The sequence below is a fragment of the Stenella coeruleoalba genome, assembly GCF_951394435.1.
Source record: "Stenella coeruleoalba genome assembly, chromosome: 1".
Classification (NCBI taxonomy): domain Eukaryota; kingdom Metazoa; phylum Chordata; class Mammalia; order Artiodactyla; family Delphinidae; genus Stenella; species Stenella coeruleoalba.
The window spans coordinates 99555080-99573216 of record NC_137169.1 but is presented as its reverse complement, the minus strand read 5'-3'; the positions used below and the strand labels follow the sequence as shown (position 1 = coordinate 99573216).

The 18137-nt window shown below is 36.8% G+C and overlaps 1 protein-coding gene across 2 annotated transcripts in view; it reads right to left on the bottom strand.

Annotated features, from left to right (window-relative positions):
* MAGI3 (membrane associated guanylate kinase, WW and PDZ domain containing 3) overlaps positions 1-18137 on the bottom strand; it is a 265634-nt gene that overhangs the window by 41425 nt on the left and 206072 nt on the right. For both annotated transcript variants that reach the window (XM_079944259.1, XM_079944260.1), the window contains exons 7-12: positions 16953-17010; positions 12625-12719; positions 7128-7316; positions 4089-4694; positions 2838-2869; positions 640-796 (exon numbers count right to left, since the gene is read on the bottom strand). In XM_079944259.1, coding sequence (XP_079800385.1) covers positions 640-796; positions 2838-2869; positions 4089-4694; positions 7128-7316; positions 12625-12719; positions 16953-17010 — 1137 coding nt within the window. The remainder of the gene's footprint in view (positions 1-639; positions 797-2837; positions 2870-4088; positions 4695-7127; positions 7317-12624; positions 12720-16952; positions 17011-18137) is intronic.

Here is an 18137-nt window from a genome sequence, read left to right as displayed (position 1 = left end):
CGAACGGCATAATCCGCCCTCCCCCTCTAGTTTCCCTTGCCAACCACACGCAGCTAAACTGAACTCTGTGCAGAACCCAGCCCATACAAGGTCAATGTGCACATGCTATTCCTTCTTTCTTTCCCTTTCATCTGTCTCATAAACACCTACCTCATTGTCTTTAAAGACTTGGTTAAAGCTTAACTTCCTATATGAAGCAGTATCTGACACTTCCTACTACCCACAGCCGTAAAACTGACCATTTTCTACTTTGGATCCCAATTCATTCAGTCCATCCTTCTATTACTGAACCTGTTAGGGGCTTATCTGCACTTATTTGTATATGTATTTGATTACCTCTTTGTCTTTTCCATTTAGGCTTAATCATCTTTTGGGGTGTGGGGCCTATGTAACCTATTACCTCTGTATTCCCATTACCTACTACGATGTTGGGTAGACAGAAGGCCCTTAATAATACATGGTTTTGAAGAAAATAAATGAATGAATGTTGAATATAAATGGAAGAAGCCCAAAGTCATATTAAAATGGGAATGAAGGAATAACTTCAACATGGTTTTGAAAGATGGAAAAGTCGAGTTTTTAAGAAAATTCAAATTAATTTTGTTGCATGCTTTCCTGAAATATTCCACAACTACTTACGTTTATCTTCATATAAAGTCTTAGATTTCAGGTAGACCTCAGAAGGATCCAATTTCGGGGATCCTGACCTGATAATGCTGGGTGGAAAAGGCATAGGCTGGGGAATGGGCTCATTTATGGCCTCCAAACTTCCTGAATTTTCCTTTTTATCTGTTTTCTGAAATGGAAAAGGGCCTTACTTAGTATCTCGAAAAGCCAGATGGTTGATTAGTGCATAAAACTGTTGTCTGAACTGGGTATGTCAGCTGATTACAGTTGTGTAAGCAGCAGGGTCAAAGCCACAGCATATTTGCAGTCTTATAGGAATTCACTTTCATAGCTGTGTGTATTTGATTAAAACATATTTCACTTAAATTAGAAAAAGTTGATAATGATATCAATCAATTAGTCCTATGTTTAAGCAATTTTGCCCTTTGCTCCACCACCAAGACACAAATTGACTTTCAGAAGATAAATAAGGATACAACACAAGGCAGCACTTCCAAGTAAAGCAAGAGGGAGATTAAGAGAATATGTCCATATTCTCTTAGAATATTGATAAACCCCATCCTCCCCACTCACTGAGTTTAATTTTCAGTGAAGACGTTTAAGGTAATGTTCTTTCTAAGAAAATGAAATAGGAAGTGTTAACTAATTTAGGTTATAAAGATAACAGTGTAAAAACCTTCATGGCCAATCCAAATATATCACGAAAAAATGCACCATGCCTGAGAATCAGACAAGGGATATTTTCAAATGTTCCTATTCAGATAGAACTTTCCCAAAAGAATAGCTCAGTAAAATGACTTCTTTAATAAAAGTAAAAAATGAAATCCAATAAATAGCCTAAGAAAATAAATACTATGGTTTTGAGAACAGCTTGTTATCCTGAATTACGGTTAGAAGAGGGGGATTATAGACATTTATGATAAGATAATTAATGTGACTAGGATGCCGGAGCAGCAGCTTCTCAGGTAGGTGTGAGGGGACAGTCGCTATAAAGCGTTGTGCCAGAAGGGACCCTTCACTGACCCAGACCCCGTCAGATGGCCGGGAGATAAGAGCAGTCTCTTCCTCTTTCTCCCACATGGCCTAGGATTCTGTCAGAAGCAGTGGGAGGTCGTCTGAGACTTTCATCAATTATAAAACATTAGGGTCCCCATGGCTGCACTGGCATTCGTTACGAAATAGATAGGGTAGCACAGAAGTTAAAAATGAGTACTAGAGGGACCAGAGAAATGGAGAAAAATACAGTGCAATTTTAACTGAGTAGGCAAAAAGAATTTCTGTTCACTGTTCACGTTGGACCTAACTGGTCCACTTTTCTATAAAAGTGCTGAGCGTTTCTTTCTGCCTGATCCATAAAACGGCCAATTTGCTGAGGATCCTATTTGGTGGGCTATGGAGAACTAATCCATTTTGTATCTGATGGTCTTTTGTTTAGCAGCCCAGGGTTTCTGGTTATGGAAGACCATCTTTCAACTATAAGATGACACACTCCAAATCAAGCAAAACAGAGCAAATGAGGATTTTATACACGATTGTCTTTATATCCATGTCCATATAATTGTGGATATTTAAGTAGCTACACGTGTACCTAGCACTGTTTCTTTCATACCATTATTTGGTGCGTCCTTTGTTTAGGTCTTATTCTCTACACAGGTCTTTAAATGGGCTAGTCAGTTATTCAGAAGAATGCCAGAGAAAACTGTTCCAGGTCTGATAGCCTCTCACTCTGATAACAAGCAAATTGAGCACAGAGGCCACAATTGCTCTAGAAAGTCCTGTTTAGGGCTAAATGTCAGAAGGTTATCTGAATGTGGGTAAGTTATAGTCCCTGTGAATTTATGTGAAACTACTACATCTTCCCTTAGTACATCTGCTCGAACATTTAGCTACTCCTTACCCTGTTCCTCTGAAACACAAAGAAAGTAATAGGACCCATCAGTAGGCACCTCAGTGTGTCCTAGACAGGACTATTGGTAGTACAGGCCTATCTTCCAGCAGAAATACTTAACCAGCAGAGCACACCTCCTCTATGGTCAGCTTTTCTAACTCACACGCTTCCCTCTGAGTTTCTGATACAAGCCCAGGGCAGTCTGCCTCTTGGCTCCTGCCTGTCTGTAAACGCCACCCCTATGAGCTGCCCTCAGGGAGGGGAACGCAGCGTCTCTCTCCGTGTGTTCAGAAGAAGCATTTGAGGACCACAGTATACTCACCATTTTGGCAGTTTTAGTTGGTGAAGGAGGACCTTAAAAAAAATGAGCCACATTTTAAAAACAGAGGAAGCATTCCCAGATCACAAATACTGCTAATGTTTATGACAAAACTAGCTTTGACTTTTAGCAGGCTAGTAAATCATGTTCAATATGTTCTACGTGCCAGGCATTATACACGTATTTCATTTTTTATGACAATCCTAAGGCGTAAATGTTACTGCCATTTTATAGATAAAGTAAACAAAGACTCAAATAGATTAACATTACTTTCCTGTACTGCGGAACCAACCAGCAACTAGGCAGGAAATTGACATCCAACCTGTTTGACACCAAACCCTGGACTCTCATATTTGTTGGAACTCTGGATAATTCTCCAGCCCTCACGAAGAGATATGAGCACATTCTACCATACCACACAGAGAAGAAACAAAAATAGTTCAAAGAAATGAAAATAATAAAAAAAAGCCCCAATGAAGTTAAACTGCTCATTTGCCTCAAAAATGAAAACTAAAAGCCAGTGAGATATATGTGAAGGGCTAAATTTTATTCTTTAAAATACTAGTCATTCATAGGTATGGATTTAAGAAAGCCCATTAAAACGCGACTTTGTGATTAGTCCTTGGAACTGCATTTATGTCTGGGAGCAGTTCAAGTCAGTTGATGACCTTGGAAAATAAAATTATATTTATCTCACATGAGCACTGTGGGGTTTAATTAACATTTATGGACAGATACTAAAGCTTAAGGTAAGAGCTTTATGAGCACAAGCTATCATGATTGCTTTTACAGAACAGATTAACACACCATCCAACATTTTGCTTATTCACAGAGATGCTAGCTCTTTCAAAACATCCTTGGTACATTACAGAGGTCCAGATGAAGTACCACTGCTTGAAAGAGTCCATTTCTATTATTGCCATCAACAGAGAAAATGGAATTAAGAGGATATATTTCATTTCAAGTAGCACAATGTTGTGACTCTCTCTAATCATTAAAGTCATAAATCAGATTTTAAAAAGAATATAGAGGGAAAGAAATCCATAATGGACACAAATGAAACCGCAAATAACTAAACAAACTGCTGCAAAAGATACTGCTTATGGAAGCAGTCAGACAGAACTTAAGGAAAATGCATACTAATTACCAGTTAAGTCTGCTGGGAAAAGAGATATTCTGACCTGTAAGGAAGGACAATTCACAGATACAAATGCATGAACAATGAAGATTTTTCCTTGTTGCGCTTTTACTCACCTCCTCTTAAGATAAGCAATGGTACATCTGCACCTACTGGAAACTGCTTTAGCACCTCTACCACTTGGAGATGTGTTAAATTCTGCACATTTTGACGGTAAATTTCCTTAATTATATCCCCTTTCTGTAGGCCTTGACACCACTGACTATCCAATATCATTTTCACCTTCTGTCCAGTTGGGCTGTCAGCAATGGCAAACCCAAAGCCTTTAGGGCCCTTGATCAGAGGGATAGTCACTAGTTCTGGTTGGGAGCTGCCTGACGATGCCATAGACGCTCTCTGCTCACTCAGATCTGATGGTCCATTGAGACGATCACTGATCAAGGCGTGCCCCGATTTTCCATTCTGGTCCAGAACCATTGCTCCTGACTTAAAATCCTGAGTATTCATGCAAGTCTCTCCCTTAGTTAATGACTGTCCATTGATGACAGGAGTAGCAGCAACAATGTCCACAACAGGATCTTCATTGTCATCAGGAAGTGGATAACCACGACATAAAGTGAGGTTTACATACTGATTGACGGGTACCAGTTGAAACATCTGGACAACATCTGCATGGGTGTGACCAAGGACACAGTTGCCATTGATGTCTACAATAACATCACCTGGTAAAACATAAGTCATGTTAAAAATATTAAAACCGTCAAATAAGTTAATTTTTTGTTGGGGGAGATGAAAATAACTGAAGTTTAGCATCTAAATTTGAATTTTGGAAACCTCTTACTGTTCATTAACTACTGAAAAGATAGATTTTGAACATCGACATGTCATTCTCCCTTCTGTGACTCCTCTCTAAAAAGAATATATAAATGTATACATTTTTAATTATCTTAGTTGCAAAGAGTTATGACCTCAAGCTAAAGTGAATCTTTAAAAAATTAACTGCAAATTCACATTATCATTTTTAGTATATCCTTTGAGTCACACCTAAGTGGTCACACAAAGCTAGGCACATTGTAGTAGGTGTTCAGTATATAGAAGAGTGAATAACCCCATTGGCTACTTGTACAAACAGGCAATCTTTAAATATCACCTTATTTCTTGATTTTAAGTAGCCATTGATTACAATGTACTTAAAAATTCATTCTAGTTTGAACAATGTAAGGCTGAAGATTAGAATAATAACTTATGAATGTATTTTCCTTTAGCATCTTTCCTTTTTGTGGATTTTTTCAGTTTAGTGTAATTTAGTTTTCAAAAGGAAAAGTAAGCAACAAAAGAATTCAACAGAAGCGAAGAATATATTATTTAAGATGCTGGAAATTCAGCTGAATTAATCCTTGTAAAAGTTGGTTTTGCTTTTCTGATTTTACATTATTATGACCACTTTGGTTGCAGGATTATTACCACTTGACATTTATCAGTTGTGTGTTTTTCTTAATGCAACTTTAGCTTTTAAAATTTGTCCTCTGGTATCTCATCCATTTGCTGCTTTTATTTGAATACGATTATTTAAAAGGTTATTGCCAAATAAAGGTGCTTTAATTTGTTCTGATTGCATGTAGGCTTTAAAAAAATCAACATGAATGGTATTTAAAAACTAATGTTAGTCTGTGGAAATTTGTTGCAAAATTCAAGAAGCTATAGAAATTAGACTAATTAGAAACAAAGTTTTGATTTTTCTTCCCCTGGTCAAAGTTCCCAGAATTTTAATGGAAGTATTATATTGTTATACAAATTAATAACAGTTTTAGACATATCTGAATCTATATTATAAAATCCTGACAGTATATACAATAGCTACAAGATGTGTTTCATGCACAAAATATTTTAAAAGTCAAAATTGAGGACTTAGGAGAAAACTTTACTATTAATTTTAATCTCTAGAGTTTGTGAATTTTATAAAGTAATAAAAGAGAGCTAAAAATAATTTTCTTTATAAATATAACATTTGATTATTTTAAGTTTTCTTGTTTACGTTTCTATCACCTAATTGGGAAAGCATAATATGAGAGAGCCCATATTCCAGTTAAAAATAAGTTGATATCTGCCATCAAAAGTAATGACAATTGAATCGCCCAAATGGGGGACATATTTACACAAAGTATGTGAAATAACAGAGGATTAGAAAAGTCTAGCAAACTGTAAGAAGCATCCTCAGTGGATTACTAAAATCTTTCTGGAAAAAAGTACTTAAACCTTCCCCATAATCAGTAACTAGTCTTAAACTTCCTCTAACCCACTCAGCCATAAACACTGTCAGCCGTATAAAAATATCTAACAATCACTAAGTAAAGATGTTGGGAAAACTACGTAAAAGACAAATTTATACAGCTCTGTAAAAATAGTAATATTATTGTCTATAATTCTTAACATAGCAGTTTAATTTTACTAACAGCCACTAAGGAAGCAAAAAAAAAAAAACCCCAACTTGGAAAAAAACTGTGGGATATAACAATTTGTTCAGTATCATTATAAACATCACAATGAATCATTTTTCAAAAAAGATTACAGGTAATGTTAAATAACTCCAAAAGTACCCAACTTAATCAGAGAAAATCAAACTATCAAATAGTTTTCTGAGATGGTTAATAAATCTTTAGCTTAGTACAGCCAAAGAGTTATCTCAAAATATGCAAACTATTCAAAAAATTAATAAATTTAATGTTTTGACTGTTTCCACTTATTTGTAAAAATGACCCTCCTTCAAAACTAGCATGCACTTAGTTTAGAAGATAAACTATTTTAATACAGGAATCTCCCTCTTCAGTTGTATAATTTAGTTCTCTCTCTCTTTATTTATATAAATATATATACAGAAGTTTTATATATACTTACATACCTACTATATAATATTTGTTATATACGTTACATATATAATATATATATAACTTTTTCACTATAATTTTTGTTATAGTATCATAACTCTTTAAGTATTTCTTTTTTTTTTTTTTTTTTGGCCACGCCTCACGGCATGCGCAGGATCTTAGTTCCCCAACCAGGGATCAGACCTGTGCCCCCTGCAGTGGAAGCGTGGAGTCTTAACCACTGGACAGCCAGGGAAGTCCCTCTTTAAGTATTTCTGAAAAATCTGTTACCTGGTGCAATTTTCCCATCCTGAGCTGCAGGACCATCTTTCAGCACATTTTTCACTTGTAGGAACTCATCAGGCCTATCTCCACCAATAATGGTAAAACCAAATCCCATTGTGCTTTTTTTTAATGATGCTCGAACAAGGATGCCTTTAAGCTGGGATGGATCTCGAGTAAAGTGTGATTTTTCCATATCTGTGTAAAAATGAGAAACAAGAATAATTACAATGAATATAGCCCTTGAAGCTAATCTCCAAGATAGTCTATATAACTTAAATATAACAAACCATAACATAACAGGAAAAAAAGATAGAATCTAATATTATAGAACAGTTGGAATTTAATTTCATAAACTAAATCACTGAAAAAAAAAACTTAGCTAATGAATCATTTATCTTTTATATGACTCTTCTATGTCATTTGAAAGGTAAAAACATCTACTCTATCCCCTCCTCACTGCCTTGTTTGTACTTACTTTTTCTTATCCCAAAGAGTCCTTTATTTAGAAGTCAAAATGACACTCCTGAAGGGTAAACTTTATTATTAAATTCCTGAAAGCCTTCAGCACTTATTCAGATGTATATTTCATTTGAGTAAGCAGCTACTGAGGTCTATGCAGAAAACACTATACTAGGAAGATGAAGGCAACTGTCACAAACTTATAAAAGCGAATACATCGAGAACTTTTTATAATTTATGACTCAGGCTTTCTGCAGTCTTTAAGCTATATCTGATGAGAGGAGCAAATCCCTGCACTATCAGTATATAGCTCCATGCGTCTTTCCCTTTTACTCATATTTAGTGGAAACTTTAGGAAGACAAAAAGCACAGCTCCTCTGAAAAGCCTATTTTAAGAGGTTTCCCCAGATGATCCTAGAACTAAAAGTGATCTATATTTGCAAGTAATACCTCTCTTCTCTTCCCCAGAAACTCTCGCTCCTCTCTTCCACCGGCTGCCATTAGGGCACTTATGAAAACCGTGGGGATCAAATTGTACAGATTCATAATTTACAAAGCATTGTTGAAGTTATCTTTTTAAAATACGGTTTAAACTTTTCTCACAAATCTCTTTTTTAACAGCTTTATTGAGATATAATCCAATAATGACAGAATTATACAAGTCAATGACGTGCAACCATCACCACAGTCTAATTTTAGCACATTTTTCTCTCCCTCCAAACACACACACCAAAGAAATCTCTCTGTCCATTAGCAGTCACTCCCCATTTCTCCCCAACCTGCAACCACTAGTCTACTTTCTGTCTATAGATTTGCCCAATCTGGACTTTTAATATAAATGGAATCATATAATATGTGGTCTTTGGAATGCTTTATTTCACTCAGCATAATTTTTTTGAGGTTCATCTGTGTTGTAGCATGTGTTAGGACTTTATTCCTTTTTATTGCCAAATAATATTCCACTGTGCAGATATAGCACATTTTAGTTATCCATGTATCAGTTGATGGATATTTGGATTGTTTATACTTTTTGGATATTATAAATAATGTTGCTATGAACACTCATGTACAAGGTTTTGTGTGGGCAAGTATTTTCATTCCTATTAGTTACATACTGTGAATGGAAATGCAGCAGTTACCATAAACATATCATAACTATGTTTAACATTCTGAAGGACTGCCAAACTTTTCCAAAGTGGCTGTACCATTTTACATTTCCACCATCAGTGTATGAGGGTTCCAACTTCTCCACATCCTTGCCAACACTTGTTACCGTCTGCTTTTTTGGTTATAGCCATTCTAGTAGGCGTGGAATGGTCTTAAACTGTGGTTTTGATGCTCATTTCCCTAATGACTCAAATTAACAAGGGTGACTTGCTTCATATTTAGATCACACTTAGCACTAATATCAAGCCCAGAGTTAATCTGTGTGTATCTGCTGCTGCCCCTCTTAGCAAAGTGTTCTAAGAGGCATGCATTAAACTTATTGGCAATTAGAAAAGAACAATCCTTGGGGCTGCTCTGTATGGTTGTATAGATTGTATAGTATGCATATGGCTCCTGCAAGAGGTAGGGCTGCCCTGCAAATACTGACAAAGGCAGGTTTGGGATAGGAGTGGGTGTACTTTGTTCATTATGTTCTTCCCAGATTTGCTAATCTCTTACAAATACAAGCACTTGACATTAAAAAAAAATTGGCTATTTTGGGCCTCTCAAAGGAGAGGACTAGACTCCAGACAGGAGTGTATTCACCACAGTAAACACTATTTTGTGAGGCCTCTGAGTTTGGCCAGTCAGGCTACTTGTGGCAATACCTCAGTGCGTTGCTGGCCCTTGATGAGCCTCTGACATTCAAACTAGCAACTCATCTCTGAACAAAATATCACTTAAAAAAATTATTTGACATGCTTAAAGCCTATTTAGTTATGTAAGCTGATTATGACTGCCCCCTAGTGTTGCCTATCAGATCATAGATAAGATCATGTAAGTACTGTGTACAGGTACTTGAGGAAAATATCTTTGATGAAATGTACCTTTCTCATTTTTATGTCAAATATTGAAATATTTCTGGTCAGCTATCCCATGCTCTAGTCCCCGTAAATATCAGAATAAGATGGGCATCTGAGGGATACAATAGAAAATCAGCATATAATATATGAGCTCCAAGATGTGCAAACATTAAAGTGGGAAGGAAAGTTTTGGTTAACACCTAACTTGGGAAAGTAGTAATAAAACAGCCAAAGCCAATTAGAAATTGGTCAAAAGTAGGTATTATCAGAATTTAGATATAGAAAAGTGAGAATAAGAAAAGCACAAAGAAACTATCATTGAGTCTAAGAATCCCGATTTTTTTTTTTTTAACAATCCTGATTTTAAATCCAAGCTTTGTGATTTAGTTGAGTAATCTTGGAATATAATTTAACCTTTTTAAGTCTCGGTTGCCTCATCTATAAAAGGGGGGGGGTAATAGTACATAATTCATGGGGTTGTTACAGGGATTAAACTAGGTGGTGCACAGAAAGCATAAGAAACAGTGCTTGATAAACAATAAGTGCTCAATAAATGTAGATAAACACAAACCCATACAGGCTGCCTAAGGAAGGAGGCTCACAAACTTGAGTACTTCTGTCCCTGTGGCAAGTATATCCCTGGGATGGAAGCATCAGACAATTGTAACTTGATGCCATCAAGGCATCTGGACGGGGAAAATAATATTAACAACCTTGCAGCAATATTTTGAGACTTAAATGAGATGATGTAATATAAAGCATCCAATTTAGCACTAGACTCTATCTCAATAAATGGTAACAGTTATTCTTCAAGGACTAGCATAACTTCCATCACTTCTAGGAAGCCTTTCCTTTCCTCTCGCAGTGAGATTTAATTTCTCTCTCCTTTATTCCAACACTACTGTTTATATCTGTTAATATCATACTATACTAAAATTATGTGTCTGTTTCCCTGGCTAACTTGTGGGCTCCTGAAAGACAGATGCTGAGTCATTACTCTCTCATAGGAGAGTGTCTGGTTATCTAAAGTAATAAAACACATGGGTCCTGCCCTCGAGGAGCTTAGAGCTTAGTAAAGGAGAGAAGATCTTTGCTATGGGCCATGGAAGACATGGGCATTCAGGAACTACATGTTATAATACAAAGAACTCTGAATTTAAAGTCAGTAAAACTAGGTTCAAATCCAGACTTGACTCCAAATCACTCACTGTAATTCTAAGCAAGAGGCTTAATCTTTCCTGAAGTCTGTTCATGTGTAAAATGGGGACTCATGTTCCTCTGCAGTTAATGTCCTCTGGCTACCCCTTTCACACTCAAAGCTAGCAAAATAGTTGGCTAAACCCACTGTCTTCACTTCTACACCTCCCATTTCCTCTTTATTCTACTGCAGTTTTATTTCACTCTCCCCTTGCTCTTGCTAGAGTGACAAATGACCTCCACATTTTAAAGTCCAATGTAAAACACTTTTCAACTTTCATCTTTCCCGACTTTTCAGCACCATGTGACACAAATACTCAGCTTCTCTTTGAAACTCGTTTCTTCTCATGGCTGCCTATCCTTACAACCTCATCTCTTGTTACTCCCCTAAAGTACCCTACGCGCTGGCCATTTGTATCTGTTCTCTGACCCCTGGACCACCATTTCATGCTTCTCTGATTTTATGTATTCTGTTCCTTCTAGCTGGTATGCCTTGTTGCTCCTCTAAAATTTTGATCTGCCTGACTTAACTTTTCCTGGCACTTCAAGACCCAGTTCACATATGTCCTCTGTCTCAAGGTTCCCCTGCCCCCTTGATTTCCTCCACCACAGCAAAGTTGTGCACTCCCTCCTTTATGCCACCACTGTACCTTGTACATCTCTATTAATAGCAATGAAAGCTATTGTTTATTGGTCACCATGTGCCAGACCTGTATTTGCAAGCACTTTACATGTATTGTAAGCACTTTACATGTATTAATTTGCATACTCAGAACCACCTTAAGAGGTAGGGACTAGGATTATTCCTGTTTTGTAGATGAGAAAACAAAGAATTTAAAAACTCAACCAAGGTTACACAGCTGGGATTCAAACCTGCTCCGCCCCCTGCTCATTCAACTACTAATACAGGATGACACCTATCACCATACAGTGTAACTATTAGTTTCCTATTTTAGACTGTGAACTCTTGAGGGCAAGACCTATCTGACTCTTAATCATTTTTTAATACCATGTACTTAGCAAAGCACTGGGCATATAGTAGGTGCCCCAAAATATTTGTTAAACTAAAAATATTTGTTAAATCAAATGCAAATCTTAAGGGAAGAGACTATGTTTTGGAAGAGTAGTTATAAGAAAAAACTGTTTCTCTCACTGGCAACAGAAGTGAAGAATCTAATAGATTATTATGATATGACCATATAGACCTTATTAATGACAGAGAGAGAAGGGGGAGGAGATGAGGAGGGATAAGTTGGACGTAAGAAATTTCTGGGCATCTTTTTCAAAATACACATGGCTAGGCTCATCAAAATCTCAGGACCTATGTATTTTTAAAATGTTCCCCAAATGGTCCTGATATTACTAATACCCTACCATCCCACTTGAGAATCAATGATGTAGGCAATAATACAGTGGATTTATTTGGTATTTGTTCATATCAGTTAATGAAGAATCCTGAATGGTTACTGATGTTAGATCTAAGCAATTAACTTGAGAGAAGCTCAGAATGAATTAAAGATCTAATACTGGCTTGGCCTTAAACACCAGGAAACAATCCAATCTTCAAATTAAAACCTTGCACCCATAACAAAGCTATTCAGTCCCTTCTGCCAACAATTTCATTCTTTCTATATAAGCAGCATGAGAAAAGTCTCAGTATTCTAAAACTGTCCAGATGTTTTATTAAGATTATTCATACCTTTACAGTAACGGAAATTAGACATTCTCTGTTGAATTTTAAAGCCCCGACAGTAAAAAGTTCAAACTCACTTTTATTATTTCAGCATATAAGTTTCACAAGTTATTCTTAGAAGAGAAGATAGAGGTAAAAGTTCTACCTGGTTTTGAAGACCCAGTATCAGCCTGTCCTAACTGCTTTTTCCTTTTGGCTTCCTCCACTGGATTTTCAAACTGGGTTTTCTGGTTAAGGTGACTGCAAAACGTAGAAAAATATGCATTTCAGTTTAATATGAAAGAATTACATATTTTAAAATAGACTATCATAGATTAAGGGATAAATATGTACCCTTTACGCTATGGAACCCAGATATGCTGACAGGCCACAGAGGAAGAGCCTTCTGGCAACTAAAGAAGGTCCCGCAGAAGATGCCTAGAAGTCAAAGCTGCTGAAGTATTCACTATAGCTTCTTTATAAACGTTTCTAATATAGCTAATAACAGTTTTCAAAACTACAGTAGAAGCCCTCATATATGATACACTCAGGACTGTTGGTAATTAATCAGTTAATTTTTTTTAAGGCAGCTAATGGTAGGAGGGTTTTAAGGTTCTCTAAAGTGAAGCAGCTGTAAAGACACATTTGAAGAAATCTGAGCGTAGAAGCCTTCTAGAATTTTACTATTATTTTTCCAACTGACTCACCCACATCAATTTAGCGGCAACTAAGCAAGTGACTTGCTTTTTTTTCTTTTTTTTTGTTTTTGCGGCACACGGGCCTCTCACTGTTGTGGTCTCTCCCGTTGCGGAGCACAGGCTCCGGCCGCGCAGGCTCAGCGGCCATGGCTCACGGACCCAGCCGCTCCGCGGCATGTGGGATCCTCCCGGACCGGGGCACAAACCCATGTCCCCTGCATCGGCAGGCGGACTCTCAACCACTGCGCCACCAGGGAAGCCCAAGTGACTTGCTTTTATCAAACTGTATCACAGAACAACTCTCACAGTTAAATTTCTTCAAAATTATATAATAATTAGTTACATAATTATAACAAAAGTTTAACTGATTTTTTATGATTTAGGAGCAATCACAACTGGCCCCTGAAAGCATACAAGTCTGTGGGGGAAAGCAGAAAAGCATGGGGAGACTAGAGGTAGGCCATTAGCCGATAGTATTCAATATACTAAGGGTACAGAGGGAACTGAGCATAGGTTATTCTGGCAAGTCAGTTAAGTGTAACTTGGTTAAGAATGCAACTATTGTACAAAAGATGTTTAAGACCGCAAATAGGGCTAATACAGAAGCAAGGGGGAATTATATTCTAGTACTTCTATAGTACAAATATATTTTAGCCAAACGAAATGCATTTTCTAGTAGAATCCATTTTAACGAGAAGTGACATTAGTAAATACCAACAATTAAACAACAAATCATGAGAATTTCAGATTATGATTGTCTTTAGATAGGCTGTTACAAAATCTATATGTAAATAGTCATATGACTTGGATATTTTCTTTACCATTTGTGAACATTAATGGTGATGGAGGAGGGAGCAGCAGGGAAAAAAACCAACCCTACAGCAAGGTATGCTAGCTTCTGAGTCTGCTTCTCTATGCCTTTTAGGCTTCTAGTGCATTATTAACCCTGCAACAGATGTAGGTATTTAGTTTCAGAGCTCTAAATATGGCAAGTTCTACTTGACACCCTTTGGGTTCTGATTTCACAAAAACTCAGGTATGCTTCTGCTTCTTACTATGAGCGGGGACCTTATCAACTGAGTTACTGTTTACCCCTCTGTGAAAATGAAGACTTCGGTGTTAAGTTAGGTACCATTTTAAAAGTTATCTGTTAGGTACTGATAATTTACATAGTCTTGATAAAATAAAACTAGAAACTGACACTTAGAAAAGAATAAACCTGTTTGGAAAGAATCCTGGCTCACTTTAACGTCATCAGCTAGAATGACTCACTTTGCCACCCAAGCATTAGAACATAAACAGTGGTAGTATACTCTTTGTTATGTGTGGTAGAAGAGAGTAGAAGTATGTGAATGAGTAATCCCTTTCCTGAAAATTCTTTGACAAATAATGTAAGATTTTAGTGAAGGGAGTAATTGCATCTGTAACCTTAGACTATCTAGATTAAAATGTCACCCAAAAAACAAAACAGTAAAAACACTCTCCTTTTCATTTAGTTACTTATACCCATAATATTATTCAGATAACAAATTTTGTCTTCTATAAAACCAGCTATGGGAAGTAAGAGAGAAGAATATGACAGATTATCAGAAAAATTAAACAAGGGTAGCAAACAAGCTTAATTAAATATATAATAAATAATTTGAAATTTCACCTGTATTAAAATTTTGTATATAGGAATTTTAAAAATTCACCTCAACAAACAAAATCATTATCCTTCACGAAGCGTTAAGATATTAAAAGCAGACATATTTTGACTTTGTCACCTGACTGCATCACGACAGTTAAAGCAATACGTTAAGACAACATTTCTAAATATATAAGCATTCTTATGGAAGGCCTACCATTAAATTTTGGGAAGAATTTTATTTTCAAAAATAAATTAATCCATTTCAGAATCTCATCTTCTAAAATAAATACTTACCAAAAAAAACCCCTGCCATTGCAGTTGGTGTTACTACTATAAGGCTCCTGCCAAGAGCAATCATTGTGCCATCTGGTTTGACAAACTAAGAGAGCCAAAGAGTAGCCATTCAAGTTAACAGCTTTTTATCTCCATCAGTAAACTCACTGCAGATTACTACAGTCGAGATTCAAAGCCTAACTAATCTGGGAATCAAGCCACACTCCAGAGCTCAGCTGATTCCATACTAATGTGCATCTTGAGTACGGCCTGCTCTTTCTTAATCTAATAAATTACCCTCCTGTAAAATGAGCTCGTCTGGGAGCAATCATACAAAATCACATTGCTGCCACTGCTGTTGCTTCTAATCAGGCTACTTCACATACCTCCATGACAGCTGAGAGCAGGTCACTTCAGGATTTGCCCTAAAGCTGCTTCAATATTAGTATATCCTTGCTTAACGAGAACCCGATCATTTAGCCCAAGATTTTATAACAGGCAAATGTCTTTCACCTCTTGACCGTGTACTCAAATTCACTTGGAATGGATACTAACAGAATGAGAATTATTATCTCAGAAATGTTCAGTAGTGTTAATGGCAAATAATGACTGATTGAAGCCCAATTTAAGTAGACTAACTCTTAGGGGGAAAAAATCTCACAATTCCTTTTCAGCTAGCCTTCAAATATTTCTTTGACTAGAAAAATGGTTAGTTTTTTTCTTCAAATTAAATATGCTTTAGAAAAAAAATAATGAGCTGCTGTGAACCTTTCACATCACAGTATTAGAAAGATATGAAATAACACAATGGAAATAAAATTAACATAACCTTTCAATGGAACCAAAATATTGACACTGTTAAGTTACATATCGGAGGGTCAAAATGACTCATTTTCTTAGGGTACAAGTTAGATTTTAAGAAATCATTCCAAAAATCCCTCTAACCACAGTGACTCAAGTAACAACCGACACACTAGGATAAAGACTAGCGTTGTAACAGGACTCAGAGTTACTTGCGCCAGGGAAGTGGCACTGGTTTGTGCCAACAAGTGATGAAAAGTTAATTAGCAATCATAAAACTAGAAGATTCTCATGTTTGCTATTTTTCCAGGTAATAATATTTTGCCTTTACTACCTTGGCAGTTGGTGCAGACTCCTAGTTCCCAGGTAAATAGTAACCTCTCTGATGCAATTATTTGCCTGGTACTAGATGCCTGAGGTCAAAATTCTATCTATACCATCTGGAGAGAAAGCAATCCCAACGATCATAATAATGTAGCAATTAGATAAGTGAAGAAAAGGGAAAAAAAATTAGATGTTGATGTTATCCTAATTTCTCTGGCTAATATAGGCAGGTGTTTGATCCTCTACTCCAACACAGATTTATGTTAAATTTAACCATAACAGCTGTGTGAGAAGCAACTTTCACCCCCGCAAAGAGAATACTAACTTTTCCTTAATTAACTCCTTGAAAGAGAGAACAGTTTTAATGATATACTTCAAAGGTTTGGATCATTATGATACAATGCCCTTAAAGTCCTTTCATTGCTTTCAGAAACATGCAAGTATAGTGTTGAAAGTGACCTTAATAGTTCACCTTATTTCAGTCTTCTATCTACTACTTCTCTCTTTAGAGGCCACGGTAGTACTGATAACATCTCTAGCCATTACTTATCCGGGCAACTTCCCCCTGTCTCTCTATACTTACTTCAAAGCCAACTTCTAGGGAGCCTAGTCAGTGAAGTAAATGCCCACTGTCCCTACCTTCTCATTCCCCTAGTGGCAAAACCTGAAAGCTGGATTGCAGAAGCATAAAGTATTTCATTCATTCCCTAAAGTTGTGTAATGAAAGGAAAACACTTGGGAGAACATTAACTGAGGTAACAAACTTACTCAACATAGTAGGTCCCATACTGAGGGTCTTCAATTTTCTCCCAGCCATAAGGAAGTTCTGCAAATAAAAAAAAACAGAATTGAGTGAAATGCCAGTTTCAAAACCAACAAGAAAAGAATTTACAGAATGAATTTGTGTCTTTTATTTCATTACACTAATATTTGGGAGACAGACGGAAAGCTGAGGGCTCACTTTCAAAGAACAAACACAGTTTGAGTGGTTTCTTCAATAGCTAGTGAGTATCTCGGCAAGTAATCAGAAGCACAGAAGAAAAGATGACATTAAACTCAAAGGTGTTTATTCGAGGGGCTTCCCTGGTGGTGCAGTGGTTGAGAGTCCGCCTGCCGATGCAGGGGACACGGGTTCGTGCCCCAGTCTGGGAGGATCCCACGTGCCGTGGAGCGGCTGGGCCCATGAGCCATGGCCGCTGAGCCTGCGTGTCCAGAGCCTGTGCTCCGCAACGGGAGAGGCCACAACAGTGAGAGGCCCGTGTACCACCAAAAAAAAAAAAAAAAAAGGTGTTTATTCGAATCACAAGCCATAAAATGCTAATTATTTAAGAAATCACCTGGTATATTTCTTTCATTTAAAAAGCCTGATAACAATGGCGTGAGACACACCCTGTAGTTCAATACAAGCAGCAGCTGCATGTTAAATTTTTCACTATTAGACAAAGGATTTGTCAATTATTTCAGTTATCACATTCTGACCCACTTCTCCCCCCGGGAAAGTCCAGCCTTGGATTTTTGCCATTTCAAGTGGGCAATCTAGATTTGCTTAAAATCTAAGAAAATACTTACTGTCCCTTGCAAGAGCTTGATCTAAGTATCTGAAGGAAAATTTATTTAACTACACAGTGCCTTGTGTAGAATCTATATTTATGTATGGTTACAAAGAAATACCTTACGTGGGATTATTATGTGTTATTGCAAGTAAACTGACCAATAAAATATAACCAGAAAAACTGAAAGTAGTTGAATTTCTGATAGTTAAAAAAAAGTCTGGTCTTTGCAACGTAAACTGGCCTTGTCAAGAAAGAATCCCCTTTCCCTCCCACTCTGTTTTCCAGGGTAAGGCTGCTGAAGAATCATTTTATTAGTCAGACATGGATTAAGTTGGCAGGAGTGTTCCTACCAGGTGGATTTTATTGCTATCAATTATGCATAGGAGCCCAGCAAGAAGGA